Source organism: Dermacentor variabilis, chromosome 2, assembly GCF_050947875.1.
Source record: "Dermacentor variabilis isolate Ectoservices chromosome 2, ASM5094787v1, whole genome shotgun sequence".
Lineage (NCBI taxonomy): Eukaryota > Metazoa > Arthropoda > Arachnida > Ixodida > Ixodidae > Dermacentor > Dermacentor variabilis.
Window position 1 is genome coordinate 65061345 of NC_134569.1, and position 27692 is coordinate 65089036.

Sequence of the window (27692 nt, forward strand, 5' to 3'; positions counted from 1 at the left end):
CACACACACACACACACACACACACACACACACACACACACACACACACACATATATATATACATATATATATATATATATATATATATATATATATATATATATATATATATATGTATATATATATATATATATAAGAAATAAACGAGCGGCTCGCCTTATTGCACGTGTGTGTTCGTGGACTGTGTGTCGTGTAACGTTTCACCAATATTTCTCAGAATAAAGATAGAAAACTGGGAGCAAGAACAATATTTTTCTACCACGAATAGTGTGTTAGTGCTACACATGGCTATCCATCCGACTTCGGCGTTTCATACCAGTGTTTTAGCCTATAGTCACATCCGTCCGGTCACTTATGATGACTGGGTTCTCTTGATTTCACACGACGAGGCGACCTCTAAGATGTTGTGAACGACGATAGCTAGCAGATATATTTAACGTTCAATGCGCAGCGAGCTAAACGCAGCTGGTGAGGGCATAAACTACACCTCAACCCTTGACACCCCCGTGACGACGATGGAGTCATAAGTCTGGGCGGAAGCTCAAAGCAATAGTGTATAACTATAGTGTGGAAATATAGGATGTTTCTTAGTCAAGAATCAGTGCAGGTTGAACTAGTCAGCTTCATATACCTTTTTCTCCCATCACGGGCGACAGATTGTCGCATGGATATTTGGTACTCACTCAAACTTTGTGTTCTCTATATATAGCAAAACTCTTCACTTGCTCAACAGTGATGCATGAACAAAGCAGAAATGGCAAATCAGTTCTGCGGAAATCCGCATGGTGCAGGAAGTTTCGAAAAGCGAAAAGTCCGCCCGATAGCATAGCATGAAGCTACAAATGAAACCCATACTGGTTTGTCAGAAATAAAGCGTCTCTTCCATGAACATGGCGGAAGTGGTAATAACGTTGTAGCGTCAACGTACATAGGGAGTAAGAGAAACAGCTTAACCTGGTTAGTATAGGACCTCCGAGTCTGTTCGCATTTCCTGTCTCACGAAAGAATTTGGGAGCCGCAGCGCGACGCCCTCATTAACGCTATTAGCCAAACCACAAGGGCCGACAAAAAACACCAGGCGAAACATCGGGAGCGGCGGGCACGGCAACGGTAATTCGTGCCGCTCTCAAACTATATGCAGCGCTTACGCATGACGCCGTCCCACTGCCGAGCCTCCGAAAGGCGCCGGGACACACTCACCCGCTGCTGCACGGATATTTTTGTAACGCTCCACAAGGGGATCAGACAGTCGCAGAAAAGAAAGAGAGCGGCGGCCTCGACGAAAAAGTTCACAAGACAGAACGAGAATGGTTCCCAATAAGGCCTTCCTCCGTAGCTTAAAGACTAAATGAGCGACTGAGAACACGAACAACAACAATAAATGGCGACGCAAATGGCACTCAGGCGATGGGGGTCACAGCCAAACGACAAGCACGGGATGTCCAGGCTGGAAAGTTGTAAAACTATAGAGGGGGGGAAAAGAGAAGGGGGTGGGGAGGGTGGAAAAGAGAGTCAAGAACGAAAGAAGGAAATGAATGAACACCGCATTCGCTCTAGTCCTCGTGATATCGGGACAGGGTAGTGCAGAGGAAAAGCGGAGAGACCACTGCCGCGCGATGCTCATTAGAACGGACCGGGTTTCAATCTAGTCGAGGCGCTAAGAGCGTAATTTAAGGACGCGGCTCCAGGGGAGGTGGGGGGAGGGGGGAGAGGCGAGCGCACCGACACGTACCACGGGTATACTGCTTGCCGCTGGCACGGGTAAACGCCGTAAGATGGACGTGTCCCCGCTTGTCTCGCATTTTTACCCCGTCCCCTCCGCTCCGCTCCCTTGAGCGGAGGCCGCTTGACCCGCTCCCCGAGAGCAGACCCCTTTAAACTCGTTAAGAAAAAAAAAAAAAAAACTTAAGGAGACAGGAAGAACAGACAGTACGCGTGTGCTCTTGATTATCCTTTACTGAACCCTATTTACTACTTTTCTTTCTTTCTACATTTTCTTTTTATTTGCGCGCCCGCGTGTTTTCCAGGAGACGGGGCGAAAAGAACACAAAAAAGAAAAGCGCGAGCGGGGTTGTCGTGTACAGTTTTGCGCTTTGCTATCGCTGAGCCGCTCCTGGTTCCCGCACGAAGAAGGCTGTGGGAATGGCACAAGATGGAAGATCGACGTTCCGATCAGGACTGCTCACTTATATATGCAGCACTAAGCAGGCGTAAGGAACCGCACTCGAGATAGAGCGAGAAAAAAGAAAACAGCACGAAAGGAAGATGAGGCACAGAAACAGATCACGGAGGCGGTATAGAGAAGAAAGACACGCCACGAGCCGAGAGGAAAGGAACGAGGGAGCGGGAATCACGATGGTGTCGCGTCAGAAGAGCGATGTGAAACCGAAGCTCGGAAAGGAAACGTGTGGGATCTTTTTCTCGCGAAGCGCTAGTTCTCTCTCTCTCTCTCTCTCGTTCTTTCTTCTTTTTTTTTTCATTTGTCGCTTCTTTATACGTATTCTTTTTTTGTTACTCACGAGAAGCGATGGTGAGCACTGCCGATCGACGCAGCTTACGTGCTGCCACCGCGTTATCATTCGCCGAGACCATGTGGCAGAGGCCGAATCTCCTGCTAGCATCGCGGGAGTATCTGGGATCCCCTTGACTGGCTGCGTCGCTTGATGAGCCTTTCGTGGCACTCGCTCGCAGCCCCCCCCTCCCCCCCCCCCCCCCACTCGGCGGCAGGCATGACGGCAGCATCGAACCTCATGCAGCACGCGACGTACGCGACATGCCTCTGGGTCGGTGTACAGCTACGCAAAATCATGCGCGCATACGGCCCCTCAAAAACGAAAAAAATATAGCACCGGTTGACTTTCTGTTCGCAAATGCTCTTAAGTGCCACTGGCCGGGTGCCTTCGGCAATATACCTCGCATCGCAATGGGCTCGCATCTGCTCTTGCGAAAAGATGTAGCGTAACAACCTTTTGCGAATACGGGCACATGACGGGCACTTGTCGGAACGCTCGAACAACGCGCTGTCAATGACTAAACACGCGGTTCTGCAGCACCAGTGACAAAACTGCAACAGACGCGCGGCATGGCACAATCGGCAAAAAAAAAAAAAATGTATTTCGACTGGAAGCGACAAAGCAACTGGCGTACTCAGATGACATGACGCGCGAGAGTAAAGTTCTCTTCTCCTTATAGCTAGCGATCTTGCCGATCTAAGAGACTGCGCGCTGACTACTTTCACTGGGTCGCGCTTTGCATTGCGCAATCATTGCGGAGCACCGGATATGTGCCTCGCGACCTTTTGTAGCGAACACCACCTACACTAAAAAGCTATTTAAATGTGAACTTGTAAGGCTAAAGGCGGCTGGATCAAGGCTTCTCAAAGCAGCTAGCTTTATGCAAAGACGACACAAGACGCAGATCAAATTAGCCGGTGTTTATTGTGTGCAGTGATCATAGCGATGATGACAATAGAAATCCCCAGAGTTCTAGAGGTTATTTATAGTTAGAGAGATAGGTGAGTAAAGAAACTTCCTTGCAGAGAACAAGCTGTTAGCTGTTGATCGATTGACGACCACCCTATGAAGCAGTAAAAATAAAGGCCAAATACTATACACGGATTCACTCCGACTCACAACGTTTCATTCTTCGAAGTTGCTAAATGCGCATGGCATAACAAAAACAACATTTGCGGACTTCATTACATCAATAAATATAGAGACGGAGAAATTAAAAGAAAATTAATATATGGCCTCCATTTTCTCCGCTAATACGGTCAATCTTCTTCCCATGTAAACGGTGTAAAAATTCAGAACTGATTATAATTATGATGATGATAACGATGAGGAGGAGGAGGAGGAGGAGGAGGAGGAGGAGGAGGAGGAGGAGGAGGAGGAGGAGGAGGAGGAGGAGGATATATAAGGTTTATTGACGCAAGGGTAAGGTACGAGCCACTTTCCAAAGATTATAATTCAATTAGCTTAAACTGATTTGATGCACACCTCTAAAGAACGACAACGGCAACTAAAGCAACTTAGCCACGATAACAGCCCGAGCATCTCAAGGAGGAAAATTGATATATCGCGCAGAGAAAATGCATAAACCGTTCCTCACATATAGTTTGAGGCCAACGAAACGCTGCGCGCACCACGGCCTCACATTTTACATGCTATGAGAAAGGCAATTCGCAGTTTCATACCGCAAAGCAAAAACAGAAGAAGAAAGAAGAGAAGGACATAAAAAAAGAAAAAGAAAGCAGGCTGCGTAGACGTGCCGGGCTCTCGCTAAAATGTGACGCACGAGCGCCGAATATCCCAAGGTAAGCGCAGGAAATTTCACTGTTCCACTGTATATGCCCCACCGAAAGCCGGCGAAATAGGAGGTTCTGTAAACACACGTATCTCCTTGGCACAGGCAAAAAAAGAAAACGCTATATGCTGCCGCTGGAAAATCGCTCTGTCTCCTTTCAGTGCGACGGTCTCGATACGTTATTGGGAGGGATAGAGTAAATAATAACACGCGTGAATCTGTGAGCCCCAGCGGCGAAATCTGCTTGTACAGGCGAGACTCAATATATACATCTTCGAGCCGTGCAAAGCCGGCGCTGAGAGGCGACGAGAAAGACGAAAACTGGCGGGGGCTTGAACAAAGTGCAGCGAGCGGCCGCGACATCAGCAACACCCTTGAAGTGGCTTCGGGAGGAGAAAACCAGTAAGCTTGCCTTCGAGCGCGCCTTATATACTGTGCGTTTGCGGCAGTCCTGACGCCCCCCCCCCCCCCCCCCATTGCAGTCTTGTATATTTCACGACTGTATAAGGCGGCGAAGAGATGCGCGGCTCCGGTACGTTTCCAGGCGCTCTTACCTGTGGCGTTCTGTCATGCGGTGCGCAATTCTGATCGTCGTGCATGTTATACATATATATATATATTTCCTTTCCAGCTTGCCCGAAAGCGCCAGTGAGTGCACCTGAAGTGCGCTGGAAGCTTGTATATAGCTACGCAACGATTTACGCGTTCGTGTCACTAAGCACGGCATCGCGGAATACACCACGCGCTGCCGAAATATGCAGGATTTACTCCCCAATAGCTTATCTCTCCACCGCCGTCAGAAGTTTAGAGGGCGGAGAAGAAAAGAAAGACAGAAAACAAGCTCGAGTGTCCGCGAACCTCGCATATTGCCTACAAAATTGACAGCAGCATTCTGTAACAATATTTGCTAGCGACGCAGTGTTTTCTTCTTTGGCCCAATTGCTCAAACCACGCCTTTTTCGCCAAATGCACGTTCCGGAAGCTTTTGACACCAACAGTACGTTCACTTCCCTACAAAACACGTGCCTGCGGACCTGAAGAGGACAGTGTGAGCTCACTCCAATTTAATGCGTGTACCAATCCCTGTAAACAAGCGCGGAATTTATGGCGATGCATTCGGCAATTGAATATGTTTATGCTCTGCGTATATGGCGTAAGTGGTAAGCTATGGAGGAATGCGTTGTCTGCTATTTACCAGATTGAAAACGAGACCTATTGCGTGCTCCTTTGTTAACGAGTCATTATGAGTTTCGCGCAGCTTCGCAACAACGTTTGCTTAATATGACGATTGACCCTGGCATGACTCTCGCGTCTGGTATCCGACGGCATTTAGTGACGCCGATCAGTTCACTTATTTCTCGCTTTTACTCCAAAATCTGCAAACACGCATACGGAGCACACCAGATGTCACTATATATTTCGTTTCACAATAAGGAAATACCAGAGAAATACACTGGCGTTGGAGGCTGTGCTCGAGGCTCACTATAGACGAGGCTCCGAAACAGACATAGGCGCCGCGCGGTTCAAGGCATTTATAGCATCTGCTCATGCACCAGATTACGGTGAAACGTTGTGCAGTGTTTTTCGTGAACACTGCAGCCCCGAACAGGCAAAGAGCAAATTACGCCGCTGCCGCGGCGTTTAGGAATGAGTCAATTTACGCCGTGCAACAAAACTGTGAGCTACGGGGGACGTCAACGAAAGAGCCAGCGCTACCTGGTGCTGTAACTAGGGCTTTACTTCGGAGGACGCTTTGAGCCTGCTCGTTTTATCTATTTCATCGAATGGCGTTCTCTTACGCGTTATGAAAACCTCTGGCAGTGTGCCGGCGAAGAGAAACCCCCACCCTTGCGCACTCTTTCCTGCAGCTTAGGCTGAGACGCAGGAGGCCGCCTGTCCTCCAACTGGACGCCAAGGCTGAGACCGCGAGGCGCACCCCGGCTGACAGGAAACCTGCCGTGAGAAAGGGTAAACGCCAGTGGCACCCGACTGCTTGTGCGCCGCTTTATTCTTGGCACTACGCCCACCATGGCTCAAGCCCAGAATGCCAGGTCGCCGTCGCCAAACTATGAGGGTCTGAGCAGCACGGATCATCTGCTCCCGGACACGTGGCACAGGCCAAGCGCCGCACCTTGGTCGGCGAGGATCTACCGACTGATCGGCTCTCCCAACACTGCCGGCAAAGAGGAATTGGTCGTCGTCGGTCTCCTGGCCTTCATGCTACTGGCTGGTGAGAGCAGGCACACGCCCACCAAACTAAAAATTATGATCTTCAGAAGAAAGCAACTACAAACAACGGATGAAGGAAACCTTTCTTCTTGGAGACACTAAAGACAAATATTAAGTCAGGCTAAAGTGATAGATTAGTGCTCGAGAATCTCTAAGGCGACAATATTATTACGAACAGAGCCTTAGCAATTGAGATATTGAGGTGAATGCAGCATGCATGATAAGAGGCTCCCCCGGGACATTAAAACTACTCGCCCGGTGAGGAAGGCATTCGTCATTTAATTTTTGTCACTAGTACTGAACCATTCATAATAAAACGTTATTGTAATGCAGCATAAGACGAAAGAGAACGCTTCTTGTTCAGTTCTATTTCATTTTTAGACAAATAACTCACTGACATTACCCCTGACAACGACGCGTGTGGTCGAAAGGTTTCGTTTTCGCTCGCCTCAGCGCCACCCGCGCTTTCGCGTTTCAGTAGTTTCGTTATCGCGTAATGCTGCGCCGATTTTGTTGGCTCGCGAAACTCGCACAAACTGCAAGTAGCAGAGAATTCCACTTCCATGTCGCCTGAACGGTCAACGCCACTTGACGAAAAGCAGCTGCAGCAGCGAATCCACCGCTCTGTCGTGGCTCGGTTTCTCCATGGCCGCGCGTTTGCGTTTTGTGCAAAAAACCATACCGCCATCTGTCTGACGCCGTTTTACTCCCCGACGGCAGCAAAGGGCGATGATGGCGTATGTAACGCCACCACTGTCCGGTTGAGTCGCGGGAGATTTGAATTGCGATAAATGTATTCGGACCCTTCAGATGCAATTTTCTCGTAGGCTAAATCTTTTCTTGGCACGAAACAAGCGCTACGGGGTTTCTGGAACGGTATTTAAACAGTCTACGTCGACTTAGTATTTGCCTTCAGTGTCCCTTTAAGCCGCCGTTAGAACTCAACAGGCCAACACTCAGTGCGCTGCTGCTGCTACTGCCGAGACGCCCGGATCTTCTCTCGCGTGCCACTATGTACGTGTCGACTGTGCGGAGCATGAACGCGGAAGTGTAACCTTGTCGTAGTCAGTCTGGAGGTGACGGCCCGACATATACCGCATTTACACGAGTATAACGCAATGAAAATAACGCGAGGGGGAGTTTGCGCTGTTACGGTTCGCTTTGTGCGGCAGTGAATGGAAACAGATGCCAAACGCCCGAGACACGACGTGCCTAATCGTCACGCTTGTCAACATGAAAAGAGACATGACCATCGGGTGTGTGCGACGGGATTATCCACCAGCGCAAATCCTACTCCCCTCTGTCCTGCGTTCCCCGCCTCTACGCCAGGGAGTGGTTTCTTTCCGTATTCCTCTGTGTGGGCTGACCAGTGCGTTGACAAGGCCCTCTACCAGGGAGCTAGGGAGAATGAGGTTGCCCGGATGGTGGAGGGAATAAGAAGGCCAGCGAGACGCCACGTAAGGAGATCTTCTCTGCTCTTGCGTGAAGGAACACGCACGCCGACCGTGTCTGTACCTTTCTGTCTTGGAGCGCACTGCTCACTAGTAGTGACGTATTAAACATCTGTTATTGTTTTTACAGAACCCCGTCTGCCCAGCTGAACAATCTCCTATGGTTAAGCTGGTTCGATCTCCGAGCAGATGCTGTTGAAGGTCGCCGAAACCCCGTCCCCGTAACAACTCGTCGCAGCCATAACAGCACCCTATCAAAAAAAAAAATATGTGTTACGATTATAACACGTGCTCGGGACCTTTAAGGGCCACCATACTCGAGGGGGCAGAAATGGAGATGTTCTGAAAATTGTTATTTACGAAAAAAAAAATAAAGCTCGCGTTATAGTAGTGTAAATGCGGTATGTGCGACTTTCCTTCACTTAAATGGTTGTTGCGAATAGCAGTGCTGTTTGTATAATTTTCTACATCCACAGTTGGCGCTTTGTTTTAACACTTCGTCTGTTTGCTAAAGCTCATGGCTCTGAGAAGCAGCAAGTGCCATTCTATCTGGCAGTTATACACTTTTTTGCATAAGCAATATAAGTGACATATTTCGCAGCATATCCACCCGAACCGTAATCACACGCAGTGGCAAGTTTGTTGGGAACTTCATTCACCTGGAACTACCAACAGATATTTTCCAACGAGCGGCCACGAGAAATTTCTAATGCCTTTTCTTTCTTGGAAGCAAAATTTGAGGCTGCGCCTGACGACTCACGAGACTCAGAGCTAGTAGGCGAATTCTATCTGGTCGAAACAGTCAAAAGGAAAGATTTAATAAAAGATGTAAGCACAGCCTGTTCTCCCATGCACCGAATAAAATGTAAGCCTAAGATACCACAAATTGCCTGTCACAAAGGCGTTATAACGGCCGCGGGTGTTGTCACTGGTTCGGCCAGCTCCTTTACAGTGTAGGCATTGATTGATTGATTGATTGATTGATTGATTGATTGATTGATTGATTGATTGATTGATTGATTGATTGATTGATTGATTGATTGATTCTAGGTGTTCCCCCTCCGCTAAACGAGCAGGTCGATAGACACTGAAATGAGGATGTACTGTTGAGGGCATAGTAGTCGGCAGTGCGCAGTATGTCTGGTTGCTAATAGCTGACGCTCGTTCATCGCCTGCCAGTGGAGGCGAGCGTAGCGCCACTGCGGAGTAACTGACACGTTCGCCCAGCCAATCAAATATCAATCAATAGATCAGTCACTTAGCGATCCTTATTTTTGTAGAAGAAAAATACAATGGATAACGTTTCAGGAAGAAGTACAGGACGACGAGAGTTTATATAGGGCAGGAAGTTACATCATCATCATCATCATCATCATCAGCCTGGTTACGCCCACTGCAGGGCAAAGGCCTCTCCCATGCTTCTCCAACAACCCCGGTCATGTACTAATTGTGGCCATGCCGTCCCTGCAAACTTCTTAATCTCATCCGCCCACCTAACTTTCTGCCGCCCCCTGCTACGCTTCCCTTCCCTTGGGATCCAGTCCGTAACCCTTAATGACCATCGGTTATCTTCCCTCCTCATTACATGTCCTGCCCATGCCCATTTCTTTTTCTTGATTTCAACTAAGATGTCATTAATTCGCGTTTGTTCCCTCACCCAATCTGCTCTTTTCTTATCCCTCAAAGTTACACCTATCATTCTTCTTTCCATAGCTCGTTGTGTCGTCCTCAATTTGAGTAGAACCCTTTTAGTAAGCCTCCAGGTTTCTGCCCCGTAGGTGAGTACTGGTAAGACACAGCTATTATATACTTTTCTCTTGAGGGATAATGGCAACCTGCTGTTCATGATTTGGGAATGCCTGCCAAACGCACCCCAGCCCATTCTTATTCTTCTGATTATTTCCGTCTCATGATCCGGATCCGCCGTCACTACCTGCCCTAAGTAGATGTATTCCCTTACGACTTCCAGTGCCTCGCTGCCTATTGTAAATTGCTGTTCTCTCCCGGGACTGTTAAGCATTACTTTAGTTTTCTGCAGATTAATTTTTAGACCCACTCTTCTGCTTTGCCTCTCCAGGTCAGTGAGCATGTATTGCAATTGGTCCCCTGAGTTACTAAGCAAGGCAATATCATCAGCGAATCGCAAGTTACTAAGGTATTCTCCATTAACTTTTATCCGCAATTCTTCCCAATCCAGGTCTCTGAATACCTCCTGTAAACACGCTGTGAATAGCATTGGAGATATCGTATCTCCCTGCCTGACGCCTTTCTGTATTGGGATTTTGTTGCTTGCTTTATGGAGGACTACGGTGGCTTTGGAGCCGCTATAGATATTTTCCAGTATTTTTACATATGGCTCCTCTACACCCTGATTCCGTAATGCCTCCATGACTGCTGAGGTTTCCACTGAATCAAACGCTTTCTCGTAATCAATGAAAGCTATATATAAGGGTTGGTTATATTCTGCACATTTCTCTATCACTTGATTGATAGTGTGAATATGGTCTATTGTTGAGTAGCCTTTACGGAATCCTTCCTGGTCCTTTGGTTGACAGAAGTCTAAGGTGTTCCTGATTCTATTTGCAATTACCTTAGTAAATACTTTGTAGGCAACGGACAGTAAGCTGATCGGTCTATAATTTTTCAAGTCTTTGGCGTCCCCTTTCTTATGGATTAGGATTATGTTAGCGTTCTTCCAAGATTGCGGTACGCTCGAGGTCATGAGGCATTGCGTATACAGGGTGGCCAGTTTCTCTAGAACAATCTGTCCACCATCCTTCAACAAATCTGCTGTTACCTGATCCTCCCCAGCTGCCTTCCCCCTTTGCATATCTCCTAAGGCTTTCTTTACTTCTTCCGGCGTTACCTTTGGGATTTCGAATTCCTCTAGACTATTTTCTCTTCCATTATCGTCGTGGATGCCACTGGTACTGTATAAATCTCTATAGAACTCCTCAGCCACTTGAACTATCTCATCCATATTAGTAATGATATTGCCGGCTTTGTCTCTTAACGCATACATCTGATTCTTGCCAATTCCTAGTTTCTTCTTCACTGTTTTTAGGCTTCCTCCGTTCCTGAGCGCATGTTCAATTCTATCCATATTATACTTCCTTATGTCAGCTGTCTTACGCTTGTTGATTAACTTCGAACCAGAGACCAGGAAGTTACAAAACTGTTTAAATGTGGACTATAGCGACAGCCAGTCTGGTTCTCTCTGATTTTCCTTTCCTTCATATATAGGAGTCGACGCATTTGCCGCGTTATAAAGTATAGGGTTATGCGAATATTCGAAATTTATACTACAGATCGAATAGACATTGCTGTTAGGTTTGTATTAGGTTCGAGAATTCAGCCTTTAAAGTTGCCGGATATTCGTTTCGTTCGAATACTATAAGAGATACCAGCAGCTATCGCAGTCTGCAGGGAGAAAGAGAGGCAAAAGGAGACTCGTCTACCTGATTTTACTCAAGAAGCGCGATTGTTTTGCAGACGAAGCGGTTCCTAAGCTACCGTACAGAGAAAATCACTTCTGCACAATAGCTTTTAGTCCCTAATAAGCATGTGTCGCCCTAGAGCACCTACGAATTCGATGTCACGATTTAGGTGGAACAACTTATTTTTGCAGTCTCACCACGTTAGCATTCCTTAAACATACTGTTCAAAAGTCGCTAGTTTCCTACATCTGATGGCGTACTGTCGCGTTGTTTGATTACTGTCGTTGTCATGGTGCAGCAGATACGAGCACTATTATTTTGTGTATCATTTAGAAGTTTCTCAGCTGACGCAATACAGCTCATAACGGCATCAGATGCATCAAATCGCGTATACTATACGCCATTTATTCCCAGACACCACGAAATCTTTATTTTTCACTTTTCTTGGAAATTGGGAAATTTTTAGTATCAAATTCGATATTAGAAGCTGGTATATTTCTCGGATATTTTCATCTGATTATAGCAGATATTTTCACCATTCGAACATGCCTCATTAAGCAGCAGCATAACCTCTACTGTGCAGTGACTTGCCGCTCTGTTGTGAGTGTTTTTGTCCCTGTCATCACTACAGGCGGGCTCACCATTCCTCATTTACCATCATGAATCACCGAATCAGCAATCACTCCCATTTCGCAGATTCTAAATAGCGTTACGCGTATTTGAGGCTATGTGGAGATAAACGCCACACACAATACGAAAAGTACCAATTTTTTAGGCAATATCACAGTGGCTATACCACCTCCATCTGCCAGCTGCGTGCGGTCGCTGCTACGGGCTGTGCTCGAAGGTGGCTGTTTTCGCAAAACGCGCGATCTTTTTCTTTCATCCTGCCTTTTGGGGAGCCGAGTCGCGATCCAACAGGCTTGCAGTGGCCTTCTAATGGATTCGGCGCGACTTTCGTTGCACACTGGATCCTCCCCCGAAACCGCTCGCAAGTAATTCCACCACCAGGCTGGCGTGTTCTTTAATGCTGTGTTCACAACTAGCTGTCATTTTATTTTGTGACCCCTTTTTTTTTTGGTTTACGCGTATTTTTTTTTTTTCCTTTGCACCCGCTCCTGTGACGACACAGGTGTCATCGTCGGTACGGCAATGCTGCCGAAAGATTCAGCGCAGAGACGAATGGCGGCGTTGAAGGTCAAGTACAACATCCCCAGCGGTCACATATTGACGACGACCACCACCACAACCACGACGGCCACGACCACAAAGAAAGTGGCAACGACCAAGGCACGAGATCACAAGCCACCAAATGAGACAGTGGCAGCAAAGTGAGTGAAAGCGATTTCTGGGGATCTGCGAGTACTCGATATTTCGAACGTGAATGGAGCACCTGTATCTCGAATCGAGCTCCCCATATTCGATTTCTTGAAATGTCCCAACACGCTCAAGTATACGAGCTTGATACGATTATTGCAGCGGCCCTTCCAAATGAAAAGGATCATGCGTGTGGCCCATGTCTAAAGACAGCATCAACTATTAGTCGTAAGGAAGCGTAGGCAAAAATAAATCCCTATTCACAAAATTTCTTTAACTGAATTACCATTAGTGATTGGGTGCAGGAGGCATCATTGCTAGATAACGGGATCACTTCCTATACTTAGCGAGACGAACAATACGTTTCCTTTTTTTAACGATATGGCGGCCTCCAGGGGCCATATTATGTGAGGATTCCTTTCAGTCGAGCATGTTATTATCACCTATTGCAACAAGTGGACGGTACCGCGATGACGTAGGCGGGGCGTACTGCAAGCTCATGTATAAGAGCAAAATTAAAAAAAAAGGATAGCGCTACATAATACCCTCCCAGATTTATCACCTTAACAGTTGTGATGGTTCACTTATATTTTGCGTCATAGCATTATGTATGGTGGCGCGGTTCCTGTTCTGAACAACAACAGCGGTGACTTTCACTCTCACATTAACATGCAACCAGCTGAATATCCTACGTGCTTCTACAAATATATATATATATATATATATATATATATATATATATATATATATATATATATATATATATATATATATATATATATATACATCAATTAGAGCACCATGGAGAAGACATAACGCATTCTGGATTCTCGTAAGCCCACGTAGGGACCTGGTCGAAACTAAAGGGGACAGAAGCAGCACGTGGGCTTAATATGCACTCACAACAGCCTAGAAAGAACTTGAACCCAGTGTAACAGTGTATTCACGCGATCTTCCCGTTTCTTATTGTTATTTTCGTGAACGCGCAAACTTCGGTGACCTTCGAATTTTTAATCACTTGCAAACAACTTGGCTATTTTGTATTCGAATGAATAGCTTTGGGTCTCCCTGTGTATAAACAGTATTGAATGTATTTTATGAAAAAAAAAAATGATGTCGCTGATGTATAAACTTGAATATCATTTTACAACGAAGTTCTTGTAAAGTTGTACGGTGGAAAACGTCCGTTCTAAAACGTCCGCTCCAGGTGTTCTCTCCAAATGCTCCATCTAAATGTCGACTTAAGATATTGAGAAAAGCATCGAAAATAGCGCAATGAAAGTCACAGCATATAGATATCTTGCGCAGAATACGGCAGACGACAATGCAAAACGACAGGAACCGGCGCCAGCTTTCGACTAACTATACCATTGTTTGAAAATAATGCTCAATAAACTGAAACTGAACTAACGTTTATTGCCACACACTTTGAATTTATGCACAAACGAACAAACAAAACAAAAGCCAGACGGCAACGAAACACCAATAGTGTGAAGCGGGAGCATTTGTGCAATTGCGAAAATCATTCAGCTATCATGTAAAAAAATATATTCTTTCTTGGATAAACAAGCTGTTGATGATGAACACACGCACTCGTAATTAGCACTCAGCATTGTGGCTGCATCGACAATACCCCGCGTTAGCGATATGTTTCACAGAACATATTACAAAGACAAGGAGCTAGCACATCCCTAGTCACGACAACGGTACGTAGACTGAGCTTAGCCTTCCTTTGGCGAGTTCAAGTTAGGCTCTTTCAGACGTTCATTTAAGCATCGCTCTGCTTATCCGATATATCGCTTGTGTCTGTCGTTCTCTGTTGTCGCCCGTCCTAGGATAGATGCTAGTTTGCAGCGTTCTATTAATCGCACTTTGGAACTCCGTGAACTGTTGTTCAACAATGCGTCCTTTGAGAAATACAGGGCGTGTCAACATGAATCGTTGCAATAAAGTGCGTCATGGTAGAAATAAAGTTTTTAGCCGTCACGGATACGTCCAGGTTTGGATACAGTATGCCAGCAACGCATACTGCAAATGTCCGAAACGCAGAAGAATGGTTTTCATGCAGATTGACAGTCTGGACGTCTCTGCTTGATTTCCTAGAACGCGGCCACTGCACACTTCATATACAGAGGCGGCTGTCTTCCGATTATACAAGTTTGCTCTTTCATTTAAACTTCAATTCTAACACATTTTTGCGAAGCAGCTACTTTTTTAAACTCACTGAAATGTTTGACCAAGTTATGTGATTTGATTTGACAGATTCACTTGATCGATTATTCGCTTGCATTGAATACAGCCATTCATTACGCAGGAGAGCCGAAGAAGACCATGAGACCGACGACGCAGAAGAGACGACGACCCCTACAGTGGAAGAACAAAACGAAAGCGGCTCGAAGAAACAAGGCAAAGTCCACCGAAAGCCGAAAACTATTAACAAGTCCGCGCGCACACCAAAGCGACAGGCGGAGGCATCAGTTTAGCAGATGCAGATGCCATTGCACTCGTTGTGTTCGTGCCCACGTTCTACGGGGATAAACCCGCAGTGCTTTCAGTTTGTTTACTTATTTCGCTGCAGGTTCTCATAAAACATAGCCACTGTTACGGTCCGAGAAAAACAAAGTGGATCAAACCGGGGGACAATGTCGCGCCACGTCACTCGAAATAGCGCCGGCAGGCTTAGCGTTTCAGTTATAATTGAGTTTTATACACGTCTGAAGATTTTACGTCTGAAAGAGCAAACTAGCCAGCGCCTGGCAGCCCTAATTACCGGTAAGCTATTCCCGTATACTACCGCAGTCCCGTTATACACAGCGTCGCCAAGGCAAGGGGCTTCGCTGTGGCGGACACGACCCGAGCGCGCTGCCGACCTTTGCAGTCCAAGAGACAGAAAGGATGCGTGGAAACGCAGGGAGTTTAACCAGGGACGCACTGCAAGACAGGAGGAGTGACGGGTGAGCGAGCGTACACAGCACCGCGAAACGTGAAATATATATGACAGGCAGCGGCCGGAACAGCGTCCTCTTAAATAGCATTCATATTGCATCAAGCCCTCTATTCACTGCCGAAACGAACTCCTAGCGTGTGCATGATGCAAGAACTTGTCGTCAGCCGGGCTGAGGCGGAGGCGAAAGGCCAAGTTGGCAACACTGTGTATGTGTACCCCGCGGACGTGTCTCGACGTCACTAACGCCTTCCTCGCGGAGCACGCGCCGCTTTAGCCTTCCGCCCCGTTCTCTCGCGCGCACGAGGGCCAGCAGTAAAGGGCCGGCGGGCCTCCCTCGGGTGCCGTGCCCGTCGTAGGAGGCTCGCTCCATCAGCCGCCTATCAGCCTTCGGCAGCTGGTCAAGCGCGAAGGAACTAAGGCTCCAGTGGGATCCGGGACTGCGTCGCGCGGAGATGCGTCCAGCACGGGGGCAACAATGAATTACCCACGCGCAGTGGCCTCACGAGGGCCAGGGTGGCACAATGTAGCCGGCCGGGGTCGGAAAACGGAAGGAAACGAAACGCTCGCGCTACTACTCGTACACTATTTAGCAAGGGAGACTGCGCATAGTTATAAAAATAGCGACAGAAAACAAAAACAAATGCCTGACGAGGAAATGGCACCGTACAGGCCCCCATTTGTATATATCGTCCCGTTCGCTCTTCCCGCCACACTCTAAGCATGCGCGCAGGCTAGCCTGCCAATCACTCGGCCCTTTTGAATGTCCTATTGATACTATCTGAGAAAGGAAACATCCAGACAATAATTGTTTCTTAATAACGCGATGACTGTGGACAAACTGCAATGCGGTGCGCGCTTGACTATCGCGAACTATACCTCCGCGAGCTACACCTCCTCTTTCGGTGCAGCCATGAGAAACAGCCGGGGGATGGCGGGTAGGAGAGAGAGTGAGAGGAAAGCGCACACTAAAGCCAGCCGAACCTGTTTCACCATGATGCTGCTTTTTTTTACGACTAGCGTGCGTCTGGTTTATACGCCACGTTACTTCCTTGTCTGCTGTTACTCAACCTAACTCGCGCCGACGCTTCTTCGCTCCCCGGACGAGGCCTCGGTGGGGAGCGAACATGAAGACAGTTTGTAGGTGGAAACGTTCCCGGCTTTCCACGGGCAGCATAGAAAAGAAACAAAGCAAAAACTTGTTATTCGGGAGACCCAGATCGGAGGCGATTACGTGCTCCTTCACACCTGGCGGTTAGCGAGCTCACACTACAGTCATCGCGTTTATTTACTTTTGTGCAACTGCGCTAGTTCGGTGCTACGTACTCATTAAGCATAACGGCCGGCCATTACGATCCGCGACGTCTGGCACGTGCATCACGACGAGTTCCGTCGTCCGTTGTGTCCGTAGTCCTAACGCCATGGGCATTCCTACTATACGCGTTGACGGCTCACCTGTTTTTGTGACCGCGGGAATATGCCGGTTCGCGGAAAATGTCGTTATCTAGCCGTAAACTAGCGGTTACATCGCAGCCACTTCACCAGCCCCCGTTAGCCACACGCGTCACGTCTGCGTAATACGCGCAGACGTGGCGCGCGCACACACACACACACACACACTACACTACACTACACTACACTACACTACACTACACTACACTACACTACACTACACTACACAGGTGCGAAGATGAGCTTCCAGTCTGCGCTATTTCTACAAAGAAAAAGGAAATGACTGATTACATAATTATGTAACAAATGGGCATTTGCATGCCGAGGATTATTATTATTATTATTATTATTATTATTATTATTATTATTATTATTATTATTATTATTATTATTATTATTTTACTTACATTGTCTTAACGCATATATTTATTTCGCGTATACTGCCTAATCGGCTCATGTATTATGATGCAAGGAGGACCACAGGGGGATGCAGCATTTGTTGTCATTATTAGTGGTCCTTCTTCTTTCACCTGGGCACTACATCAGAGTATTTTTAAACCATGAAAGGATTCGTTTCATTCCGCGTCATATCACTAGAATTGAAGAACTTACCTCACCACGAAAAAATAAAAATAAATTTTTCATCTTTCGAACGTACCGTACCGCCTTTAAGTGCCGTTCCACAAAAGTAATTAAAGCAGGAATAGATGAAAAAAAAAGAAAGGATATTCAGGGATTTTTCAAAGTACCACGGCGCGCCATGAATTGCTTATCCCATGTCGCGACGCACCACATCGCCGAGTTGTTCCTCTCCCCAATGTAATTTATGGCAACCACCTCGCAATGATTTCTCGACCTTTTTATTTCTCAATTCTTATTATTTTTCTTACCTTTCTTTTTCGCTCGACAAACACCAGCTTTGGCAAGCAGCGGTATACAGACGAGTGTCTTCAAACACGCGATGCCGAACGCGACGGTTCGGAAAGTGGGCGAAGCATGCGCGCAGGCAGCCGGCGAGACGAGATCCTCGTCGCATTGGATGCGAGTGAAAAATGCGACCGTCGAGGTTTCGTGCTCCGAGCCTCGTAACTCCTCATAACGGTGACGCCACTTCGTGGGGCGCGGCCGACCAGCGGCACGGCGCCGAGAGTTGGCGACGAGCGCGTATAAGTGCGCTCGCCCGGCGGAGGCTCGTTTTTCATCATTTCTCTATACGGATGCAGCATCGCTCTAGGTGAGAGGGGGGCTATGTTTCGTTTATAAAGCTTTAATCGCGACCGGTCGCAGCAGCAGCGGTCGTATACACAGCGTGTGGCATGGCACGACTCACCGGGATGCTATATACGACGCCAAACTGCCGACATAACAACCCTCGTTATGTGGGACACGGGGCGCTCTGAGGGCTATGCGGGCGAGCCGCGTCTTCTCGGAAGCCCGTCGCGGCTGGAATTTAGGTCAAGTTCAGCCTTCTCGCGCACCTTGAGCGTGTGTTCCGCATAAGCTATAGCGATTGAAGGAACCTTGGCGTATATATAGAGGGAGCGCGATGAACCTAACGTACAATAGACTTTTTGTTCCAGCCGGCGGCATGGCATGCTGCGTTGTCCTGCACTGCATTGGGAAAAGAAACAGATTTTAAAGTAACATTAAAGACGAATATTAGCTTAAGCTGTATACAAAGTTGCCCTGGGGTTTTGTATTCCTTTGTCTTTTGATCTTTTCTATTTTCTATCACACTATTCATTGCATCTACTTAGGGTAGGTAGTGACTGCGGATCCAGATCATGAGACTGAAATAATCAGAAGAATGGGCTGGGGTGCCTTTGGCAGGCACTCTCAGAGAGAGAGAGAGAGAGAGAGAGAAGTTTAATGATACGAAATGCTGAGAGGTCGGCCTGAGGTATATTCCTCTAGCCAGCTACTCGGCATGGGGGGAAGGGGAAGAGGGAAAGAAAGAGGGAAGAAAGAGGTGCATGATGGGTGACGATGACGATAGAAGATCATGGACAGCAGGTTGCCACTATCCCTCAAGAGAAAAGTGCATAACAGCTGTGTCTTACCAGTACTCACGTATGGGGCAGAAACCTGGAGGCTGACGAAAAGGGTTCTGCTTAAATTGAGGACGACGCAACGAGCTATGCAAAGAAGAATGATGGGCGTAACGTTAAGGGATAAGAAAAGAGCAGATTGGGTGAGGGAACAAACGCGGGATAACGACATCTTAGTTGAAATAAAAAAAAAAAGAAATGGGGGGGGGGGGCATGGGCAGGACATGTAATGAGGAGGGAAGATAACCGATGTTCATTAAGGGTTACGCACTGGATTCCAAGGGAAGGGAAGCTTAGCAGGGGGCAGCAGAAAGTTAGGTGGGCGGATGACATTAAGAAGTTTGCAGGGACATGGTCACAATTAGTACATGACCGGGGTAGTTGGAGAAGTATGGGAGAGGCCTTTGCCCTGCAGTGGGCGTAACCAGGCGGATGATGATGATGATGATTCATTGCTCAATATGTACCAAACTTAGCTGCCAGTTAGCACTTAATCTGGACTTACGTCCTAGCAGCGAAAATACGTAAAAATAATTGCAGGCAGCTGACGATGGCCGTTCTATGGAGTTCCCGTATCAGCACACTATGCAGGCTTGGAAAAATCCTTTATTTAGCACGTATTCAGCAACAGAAAGCTTCATCGGAAATTTTTTATGATGGTCTACAACCTTCATAATGACACTTTTCTCTGAATATAATATATGAGCAGTCGATTAATCAATAGAAACTAATTATGTTCTTAGGCGAAATATAGAAATAAACTAGTCCGACTTGCTCCAAGCGACGGCAAACAACATTAGCATAGTTCTTTCTGTCCGGCTACTTGACACTCCCATATTTTTAAAATTTTGGCATAAGTTACCTGGGATACGTTGTATGCTATACTCGTCCAACGTCGCGCGGGGCGAGGCAGCACAACACCGTAGCCCGACCACGAGGCCACCACAGTCTCTCTCATTTCAGTGAACCACAGTAGTGACGAACGAACCGAACAACGCAAAACGCAGAGAGACCTCCACCTCCCCCCTCTTCCCCACCCCTCAACGATCAGCTGCGAAGCATTCAGAAATTGGCGCTTAGGAGTCGATCCTCCGCGCTAGACGGCGGAAGAGGAACGGGACGCTTATAACCTGCGCCTTGGTAGCGCCGCTCGCTCGCACCCCTCCCCCCCCCCCCCCCCCCACCTCCGGCTCCTCCGTTCTCACAGCACCCGCAGCTAAGTACGGCTTCGCTATCGGTCGCAGGAGGGAAATGGGGTGTGTGTACGCGACAGGAGGTGTTGTCTCTCCAGCTTTACGACGCCCAATAAAGAAGCCGAGTACGAAGACGACGGCGAGACAGCGTGGCAGAGAGGTCGGTCGCACTTCCGCCGCGTCGGACCGGCGGCCCTCCCGGGAGCGACCGGCCGTAAAGGCGACGGCGCCGGGGGGTCCTTGGAAAACTTCAGTCGCGTGCAGCGCCGAAGAACTGCGGAAACGAGGTGCCACGACGCCGCAACTTGTGCATATACAAGGCCGCGTGCTATATTCAGACGTAACGTTGTCACTTGGGTGTTTTCTCCCATGTAGGGAGTATACCGAATAGCGCGAGTAATACGATAGTAGGAGGCGAACATCTTGGAACGCCATACCAGCACTCGTGAAGCCACCAACTTTCTGCGCAAGCATAGTTCGTAAGAGCCGACGCAATCTGAATTGTGACAACGATGACACAACCCAAGTATACTAAGTGTTATTTTGAATAGTCTCACAACTATATGCCTGCAGCTTTTCACTTTCCTAGATATTTGTGTTCCCCGCAACTTGCAACTATGCGAGACCAAAGGATTTCTCCAATTAAGCGAAGAGCAAAGCATTTCTTTTCGAAAGTGATTTGTATACACAAGGTTGGTCGTAAAGCGTTCGGGACGAAAAAAAAAAAAAGACGGAGATGTTTCCTGCAAAAGAAGAAGAGCTACTCTCAACAGTTCTATGTAACTCAGTGCTCAGGTTTTAATATGATGTTATTCACAGCTCGAACATATGTCGCGGGCGTGCGCGCAGTGAACAATCCACCACAAGCCAAGGTTCCCCGGCACCGAAAACAACAGCCATCACGCGCACGTGTCATTAGGCACAGTTGCAGGACGCAAGCAGAGAGCCAGGAGGAGTTGGCGGAACGCCGTAGCAATTAAACGATTTCTCAGTACCGGCGCCACGCCCAGCACGGAAGTAATTTGTGTGACGCTGCACGTAACTACTGAAGCGGCGCATTGAGAACGTCACGGAGCCGCTGATGTATGTCTACTGGAAAGGCAGGGTATTATACGCGCCGACGAGTCGCAGCGCTTGGTGAGCGGGCGTCGGAGTTTCGACGACGACGCATAGGCGTCAGGAACAGCTGCGCATTCAAACCATGACGATGTTCCCTATTCCTAACTGCGCGACGGTTAAGCTGCGCGTTATTGTAGCTGCACAGTTATATTTCACAGGTTTTTTTCTTTTTTTTTTTTTTACGTACCGTACAAATTCTGAATGCTGAGCGCACTCGTACAGCCGAGCACATGACAGTTAGGACCTGGCCGAAACAAGAAGTTATCGAAAAGTTAAGCTATTTTCTGACGGAGGAAAGTTGTGTGTGCGCCGTCAGAAAAGATTACGAATACTTCAGTGCGAATTATCCGCTCGAGAAGCTTCGCACGGTGTGCTCTAAACATCGCTGAAGGAAACCATGGCAACAAGCTCGCAATTACAAGTGCGCCTCCGTCTGGGTGAATACGGAAGAACGATCCTCTCGCACTTGCAGAAGCTTCTGCACAGTTTGCTATACAGAGTACTCGCTACAAACCAAGGCTGAATATACACAAGACGGTTCAAAGAACTTGGTCCGAATAAAGGCTCTTTTCTATGTAACACATGAAGTGGTTTCTGTAAATAAACTAGGCATGTTCGGAAGCCACTATAGTGTAGACTTGTATACTTCCGCTACACTTGAAAGCTGCAGATGTACGAATTTAAAAGAAAATCTGTACCGGTGTTTCCCGTAGCAACAGGATTTGAGGAAACGTGAATACATTCACGAAAACTAGAACTTTCTTAATTCCGTCGCGTAAGAGGACGCAAGAAGGCGGGCGAAAGTTAGTTATCATTCCCAAGCGTTACCGATTAAAATGTAAATGCAGCTGCACGGCGCGTCACACATCTCCGGCGACTGAAACATTGGCGTCAGCGTTCCCACACGTCTGCCAGGCTACGTGATAGCATTCATTGTATACCGCACCCGCCAAACATGGCCTCAAAAGATACAATCGATTATCGAAAGGGAAGCGGCGACTTCGAATACCACGAGACACGTCAAGCGCGTCAGCTGTCCTGACAGCCGGATGCCAATTCGCATCAGAGTAACATAGTGCCGAAGGGGAAGAAAAAAAATTAATGAAGCTGAAATAGGAAAGAGGATGAGAAGAATTGAAAGAAGAACAAGCCAGAGAAATAGAGCCGGCGCCACAAACTCGTAGAGAGGGATGTGGAGGGAGTTGCAGATAACGTTGCACGTTGACGGGCCAAGGGCTTCGAGTCATGGTTGCCACGGGAGGGCGTTCCGCTTCAATTGACGGCTCAATTGTGGTCGGCAACGAAGCTAGCCGCTCCCAAGCAAGTACACTATACACAGGGTGAGACCACCCTCACCGTCCCTCTCGTCGCTTCGCCAATGAACCGCCATTCGACGCAGAGTCCCGAAGTCGGCGACCACACGCTCCCACGCAGCAGTTGGGGAGGGAGGGCGGCCAAGCCGGAATCTCGATCTCTCGCCAGAAAACATCGCGGTAATCACTCCACAAAGGAGTGTTCCTCGGGAACGGCGGAGGAAACCCAAGCGCCACAAAAGCAGGGCACAGGAAGATCAAATAAATGCAGCCTCCCTCGATTGCGTGAGAAAAAGACACAGGGCGACGTGTAGCGGCGAGTAGCAATCTAAGGGGGAAAGGGAAAAGAATGTTCAGATGGAAGCCGCATAGCGAGGCAGGAACAGCTATGCCGCAGCAGAGCTCCGTTAGTCCCAAGAAGAGATGAGTGGAGAAGAGAAAGGGGTGCTGCCAAGAAAATAAAATGTCGTTGAACAGGCTACGCGCGCGCCCTGAGGCATCGCCTTCGTCGCAGTCGTCGTATAGCTGCCGCCAAACAGACAAAGAATCTCCGCTCGTCTCCCCACCCCCTTTTATTTTGCTTTCCGAGAAATCGCCGTCGTCACCGCAGGAGCCGTCAGAAACACAGAAGAAAAAAAAATGATAGCGAGAGAGGGAAAAGGGGAGGAAGGGAGGGGGGGGGGGATGCTTACTTACTTGGACTCGGAATCAAACGCCATCCCTGGTGTGATGGGTCCCTCTCTTGCTCTTGATGAAGTTACACAATCGGTTCCTCTCGATCGCGCGCGCGCGGGGGCGTGTGCGCGCGCATTCGCGCGAGAATTTCAGTCGCGCCATTGTTCACTAATAGCCGCCGGCGTATAAGCGAGCCAAAGAAAAGTCATTTCGGTCGGAGTCATTTTCTTCCTGCACCCTTACTTTCTTCTTTTCATCCGGTGTGTCCCTGGCGTTGAATAAGAAGGACGGGGACGTTCTGAAGACGGGCGAGAGAATCTTTATTTCGGGCCTGTGGGACAGGCGGGATGCATCGGAAGAAAAGGCCGAGAAGATCTGCGCGTGGCAGCCATGGCCAGACAGCGAACGTGTTAATGGGAACAAAGGAGTTTGACTTCTGAGCCTAGGACTTTTTTCTAGAGCCGTCCTCTGGGCCCATTCTCCGCTTGTAGCTTTCTCTTTTTTTATCTCTCTCCATTCCTTTCTTTACAAGTATTTCGAAGAACAAAGGCGCTTCACTTCAAAGGTTCAAGCACGTCTCGAAACGATGTACGACAACCCCCCACGACGGACCAGTCTAACAGAAGCAGGCCTCTCTTGCGACAAGAGATTAAGATGACGCAAGTGAATTCATGCAATTCACTCTTCTTCGTTTAGAAATTCAAATCCCTATAACCGTATAGCACTGTTTCGGGAAACTAAAGTGCACTGCTGCGAGACACGTGTTCGACCCGTGCGTGACAATGTATTCTTTGAACAAAGCAGCGCAGAAGATGGGAACGCGGCGAATGGCAAATAAACACACAGAGCGCTGGCTTCCAACTGATTTTATCAACATCAGGTGACCAGTGACAGCTGTGACATCCAAAATGCCACGGCTGTGAATGTTGTCAACGCTTAAAAACTGGTCACCCGTTGTCATTAAAATGGCTCAACTAATGTCCATAAAATCAATCGAAAGTGAGCTCTCTGTGTGTCTGTTTACCACTCGTGGTGTCCCGTCTTCTGCACTTTTTCGTTCAATAATGCTGCCTTACCAGCTAGGTCGGGTTCAGACCTCTTACAGTGGGACATCATATTCTCAGTGACTTGATAGCTGACGCGATTCATTCAAGACGCTGTGGCTTCATTTAGAGGCGCCGTACACCCCCACCTCTGTCCTTTCAAACTGCATGTTTTGGGAGAAGAACTACGGTAGAAGCGAGGATGGCACTGATGCTATAGTATGCGCGGTAGCTTTTCAAGCGAATGGCTTTAATTAACAAAAGATAGTCGCGAACCAACAAAACGAAGCGAAGGGCCGATATTGCTTTTCTTTTCGAATTTCGTGGAATAGTTGAACAAATACAGTCACAGTGCTTCCCGCCTCCCAAGCGTAATTATCTGAGTCGTCTCGGAGTAATTAACCAAAGCAGGAACACTCGCGCATGACTTTCTTGAAAGCGTAGCCGAATAAAGTATATATATATATATATATGTGTGTGTGTGTGTGTGTGTGTGTGTGTGTGTGTGTGTGTGTGTGTGTGTGTGTGTGTGTGTGTGTGTGTGTGTGTGTGTGTGTGTGTGTGTGTGTGTGTGTGTGTGTGTGTGTGTGTGTGTGTGTGTGTGTGTGTGTGTGTGTGTGTGTGTGTGTGCGTGCGGTGCGAAAGCGCTGTTGTTGAAGAGCAGCACATTCTAGAACCGGCCGTCATTCCATATGCAAACGAGATTCCGAGATTCATATAAGAAAATTTACTATGCATTCTGAGAACTTCTCAAGCGCTTCAGTTCCGCTGCAGACCGTAGCCCATGCGCTGAAGTACGCTTTCCTGCCTTTCACGTTGTTGCCTTTATTCGTGGTATAGGCAGCCGAGTTCCGCGGTATAGGCGAGGAAGGCGGCCAACAGCGCGTAGTATATATGTACACACACTTAAGTTTTGCAGGCCCAAGCTGTTAATACCAAATATATAAACGAAAGGCTGGGCTAATGTCACCTTAGGATATTCGCTAGCATGGCAAAATATACGTCCCTCTCGACTGGCGATCGACAACACGTTAGCGGCCAGATTTCCCGGCCTCTTGAGAAGTAATGACGCTGGCACTCGAATTACTAAAGTACTAAAGACACTGCGGGGGTTATCACCGCCTAGCCTTGCGCAACACCCCGACAACACGCGTTCACACAGACGAGATAGATCCGACTCTTCTTTCGACGCGAGAGCGAATCTCGCCGAAGGTCTATCCATCTAAATCACCAACCGATGCCAAGAGACTCGGTTCGCTCCGGCGCGTTGCGTCTGCCGTTCTCACGCACCTTAACTTCACTTCGGCTTTTCTCTGCCTTTGCTTTATTTCTCCAGAATCGGTCACGCGAACGCAGACGCACCGGGTTCGCGTGACACGCCTTGGCGAGCCCCTCGTCTCTGCGACCGCTAGACTCGAGAGACACGCGCCCGTGCAAGCGCCCGAGTTCGTATGTCGGCATATGCCCGCCATATCGAGACGACGACGCACCGCGATGTCGTCCTTCGAAGATGTTTGTGTTTCAAGTATACGCGGCGCCATCGCGGCCTTGTTTATCCGTTCCCATCACGTGTCACACTGATGCGAGTGGTGGGGGGTTGAGGCGGGAGAGGGGGGGGGGGGGTTCGGAGGGAGGAGGAGGCGACGACGGCGGAACGCTAGTCGACGGAGTGGCGCTGCAGTTTGTCCGGTGTCTCGTTGTCGTCGAGTCGTCGGGTGGTAGCGAGCGACATTCCAACCGTGTATACGTCGGTGAAGCCTATAAACGTACAGGGACTCCCCGGCGGGCCGCAATCTTGCGCTCTTCGAAAATTACGCAACGAGATGATCGATGAGAATGTTCTCCTCTTTCGAAGGCCGATGTGTTCGCCTTGTTAGGCCTGATATACACTCCGATCAATTCGTTTTCTTTTTTAAGTTTTTCTCGCTCTCTTGTCACCGCCGTCTTTCGTTTCTCGGCGACGATGTCACTTTGATAGTGAAAGACACGCTAGTATAGTATATGTCGGAGAGGAACTCGGAGAGGAGAGTCGTTATATACTTGGAGGCAAAAGAGAGCCCAGTCCGCGGCTGCGGTAGAACTTGATGTCGGAGACGCGTAGGAAAATAGATTGGAATCACGAGTGAAGGAAATAAATATAATAGTTATAAAAACTAAAGGAAGCAGCTCATGAGACTACGAAACCACTTTTTGTGACATGCCTCGCAATCTCAGATTTCCTACACGAGCGTATAGTGTAACTCGTCGATGCAGCCCACAGATTGTCGGGCGTTCCCGGACTGCTTCTTGACATTTTGACTCGCCTCAATAAGAGATGTGTTGCTGTCTCCCCAGAGTCAAGCCCCAAAATAAAGAACTTTGTGTAGGAGGCCCCGACAAAAACAGAAATGGGCAAAAAAAAATATAACTGGGAGCATCTGTCGCAACTTTATAATTCCCTTGCGAAATGGGTCGGAGCCAGAGTTTTTCTCGCAGAAAAATAAAGCGATAAAAAAAACGTAATCAAATTATGCTTAGACGGGAGAAGGCAGCTTAATGAATGGCGAGAAGGCAGGCAGCCCCGACGCGCCGGCGATTTATATACACGACGTCCTGCCGCAACCTCGTCGCCAAAGCGAGAGCTGAGCTCAAAGCTGAGACGAGGGCGTTAGCCCGAAATGCTCGGAACATTGACGCGCGCACGCGCGCAATTGCGAGAACGCTTGAAAAAAAAAAAAAGAAAACACTGAGGAGCTCTGTAACGTTGGAACACGAGAGCGGAGCTTAAAGGTTTACTGTTTGGCAATAGAAATGGAAGAGGAAAGAAGAAGAAAAAAAGAAAGACGGGCACGAACAGATGCAGTGCAACGGCATACGCGACATGATCGAACTTTCTGCAGTTCTGTTATTCGCTTAGCGTGCACATTTGTGGCGACAAGGAACCTTACACGGTCGAAGTTTTCGTGACGCGAGATACTATAACTGCCAAAAAGTAGATAAATTATCGCAGCGCAACATGAACATCAGCAAGTGGGCGGCTGTAGCCCTTACAATCTATATGTAAGAAGCCATATCTATGTGCAGGCCATTTCGAAGCTCGTATCGCTTCTTTCATTTTTGTTTCCTTAAATGCATGTACAGAAGGTGTACACATACACAAAAGGTGACGACATGGAGGATAACGAA

The 27692-nt window shown here is 48.0% G+C and overlaps 2 protein-coding genes across 5 annotated transcripts in view; one reads left to right on the forward strand and one right to left on the reverse strand.

Annotated features, from left to right (window-relative positions):
• The window catches only part of LOC142572018 (uncharacterized), a 273133-nt gene that overhangs the window by 84503 nt on the left and 160938 nt on the right, over window positions 1–27692 (reverse strand). The window lies entirely within an intron of this gene.
• On the forward strand, window positions 6335–15276 carry LOC142570335 (uncharacterized). Its single transcript, XM_075678724.1, has 3 exons — window positions 6335–6536; window positions 12556–12754; window positions 15055–15276. The coding sequence occupies exons 1-3, from the start codon at window positions 6335–6337 to the stop codon at window positions 15221–15223; spliced, it is 570 nt and encodes a 189-aa protein (XP_075534839.1). The 3' UTR covers window positions 15224–15276.

What these genes read in the sequence shown, in the direction of transcription:
- LOC142570335 (XM_075678724.1), top strand. Translation starts at nt 6,335, where the DNA reads ATGGCTCAAGCCCAGAATGCCAGGTCGCCGTCGCCAAACTATGAGGGT. An exon ending in GGCCTTCATGCTACTGGCTG is followed by an intron (nt 6,537 to 12,555) that starts GTGAGAGCAGGC and finishes GTGACGACACAG; the next exon opens with GTGTCATCGTCGGTACGGCA. An exon ending in AATGAGACAGTGGCAGCAAA is followed by an intron (nt 12,755 to 15,054) that starts GTGAGTGAAAGC and finishes TTCATTACGCAG; the next exon opens with GAGAGCCGAAGAAGACCATG.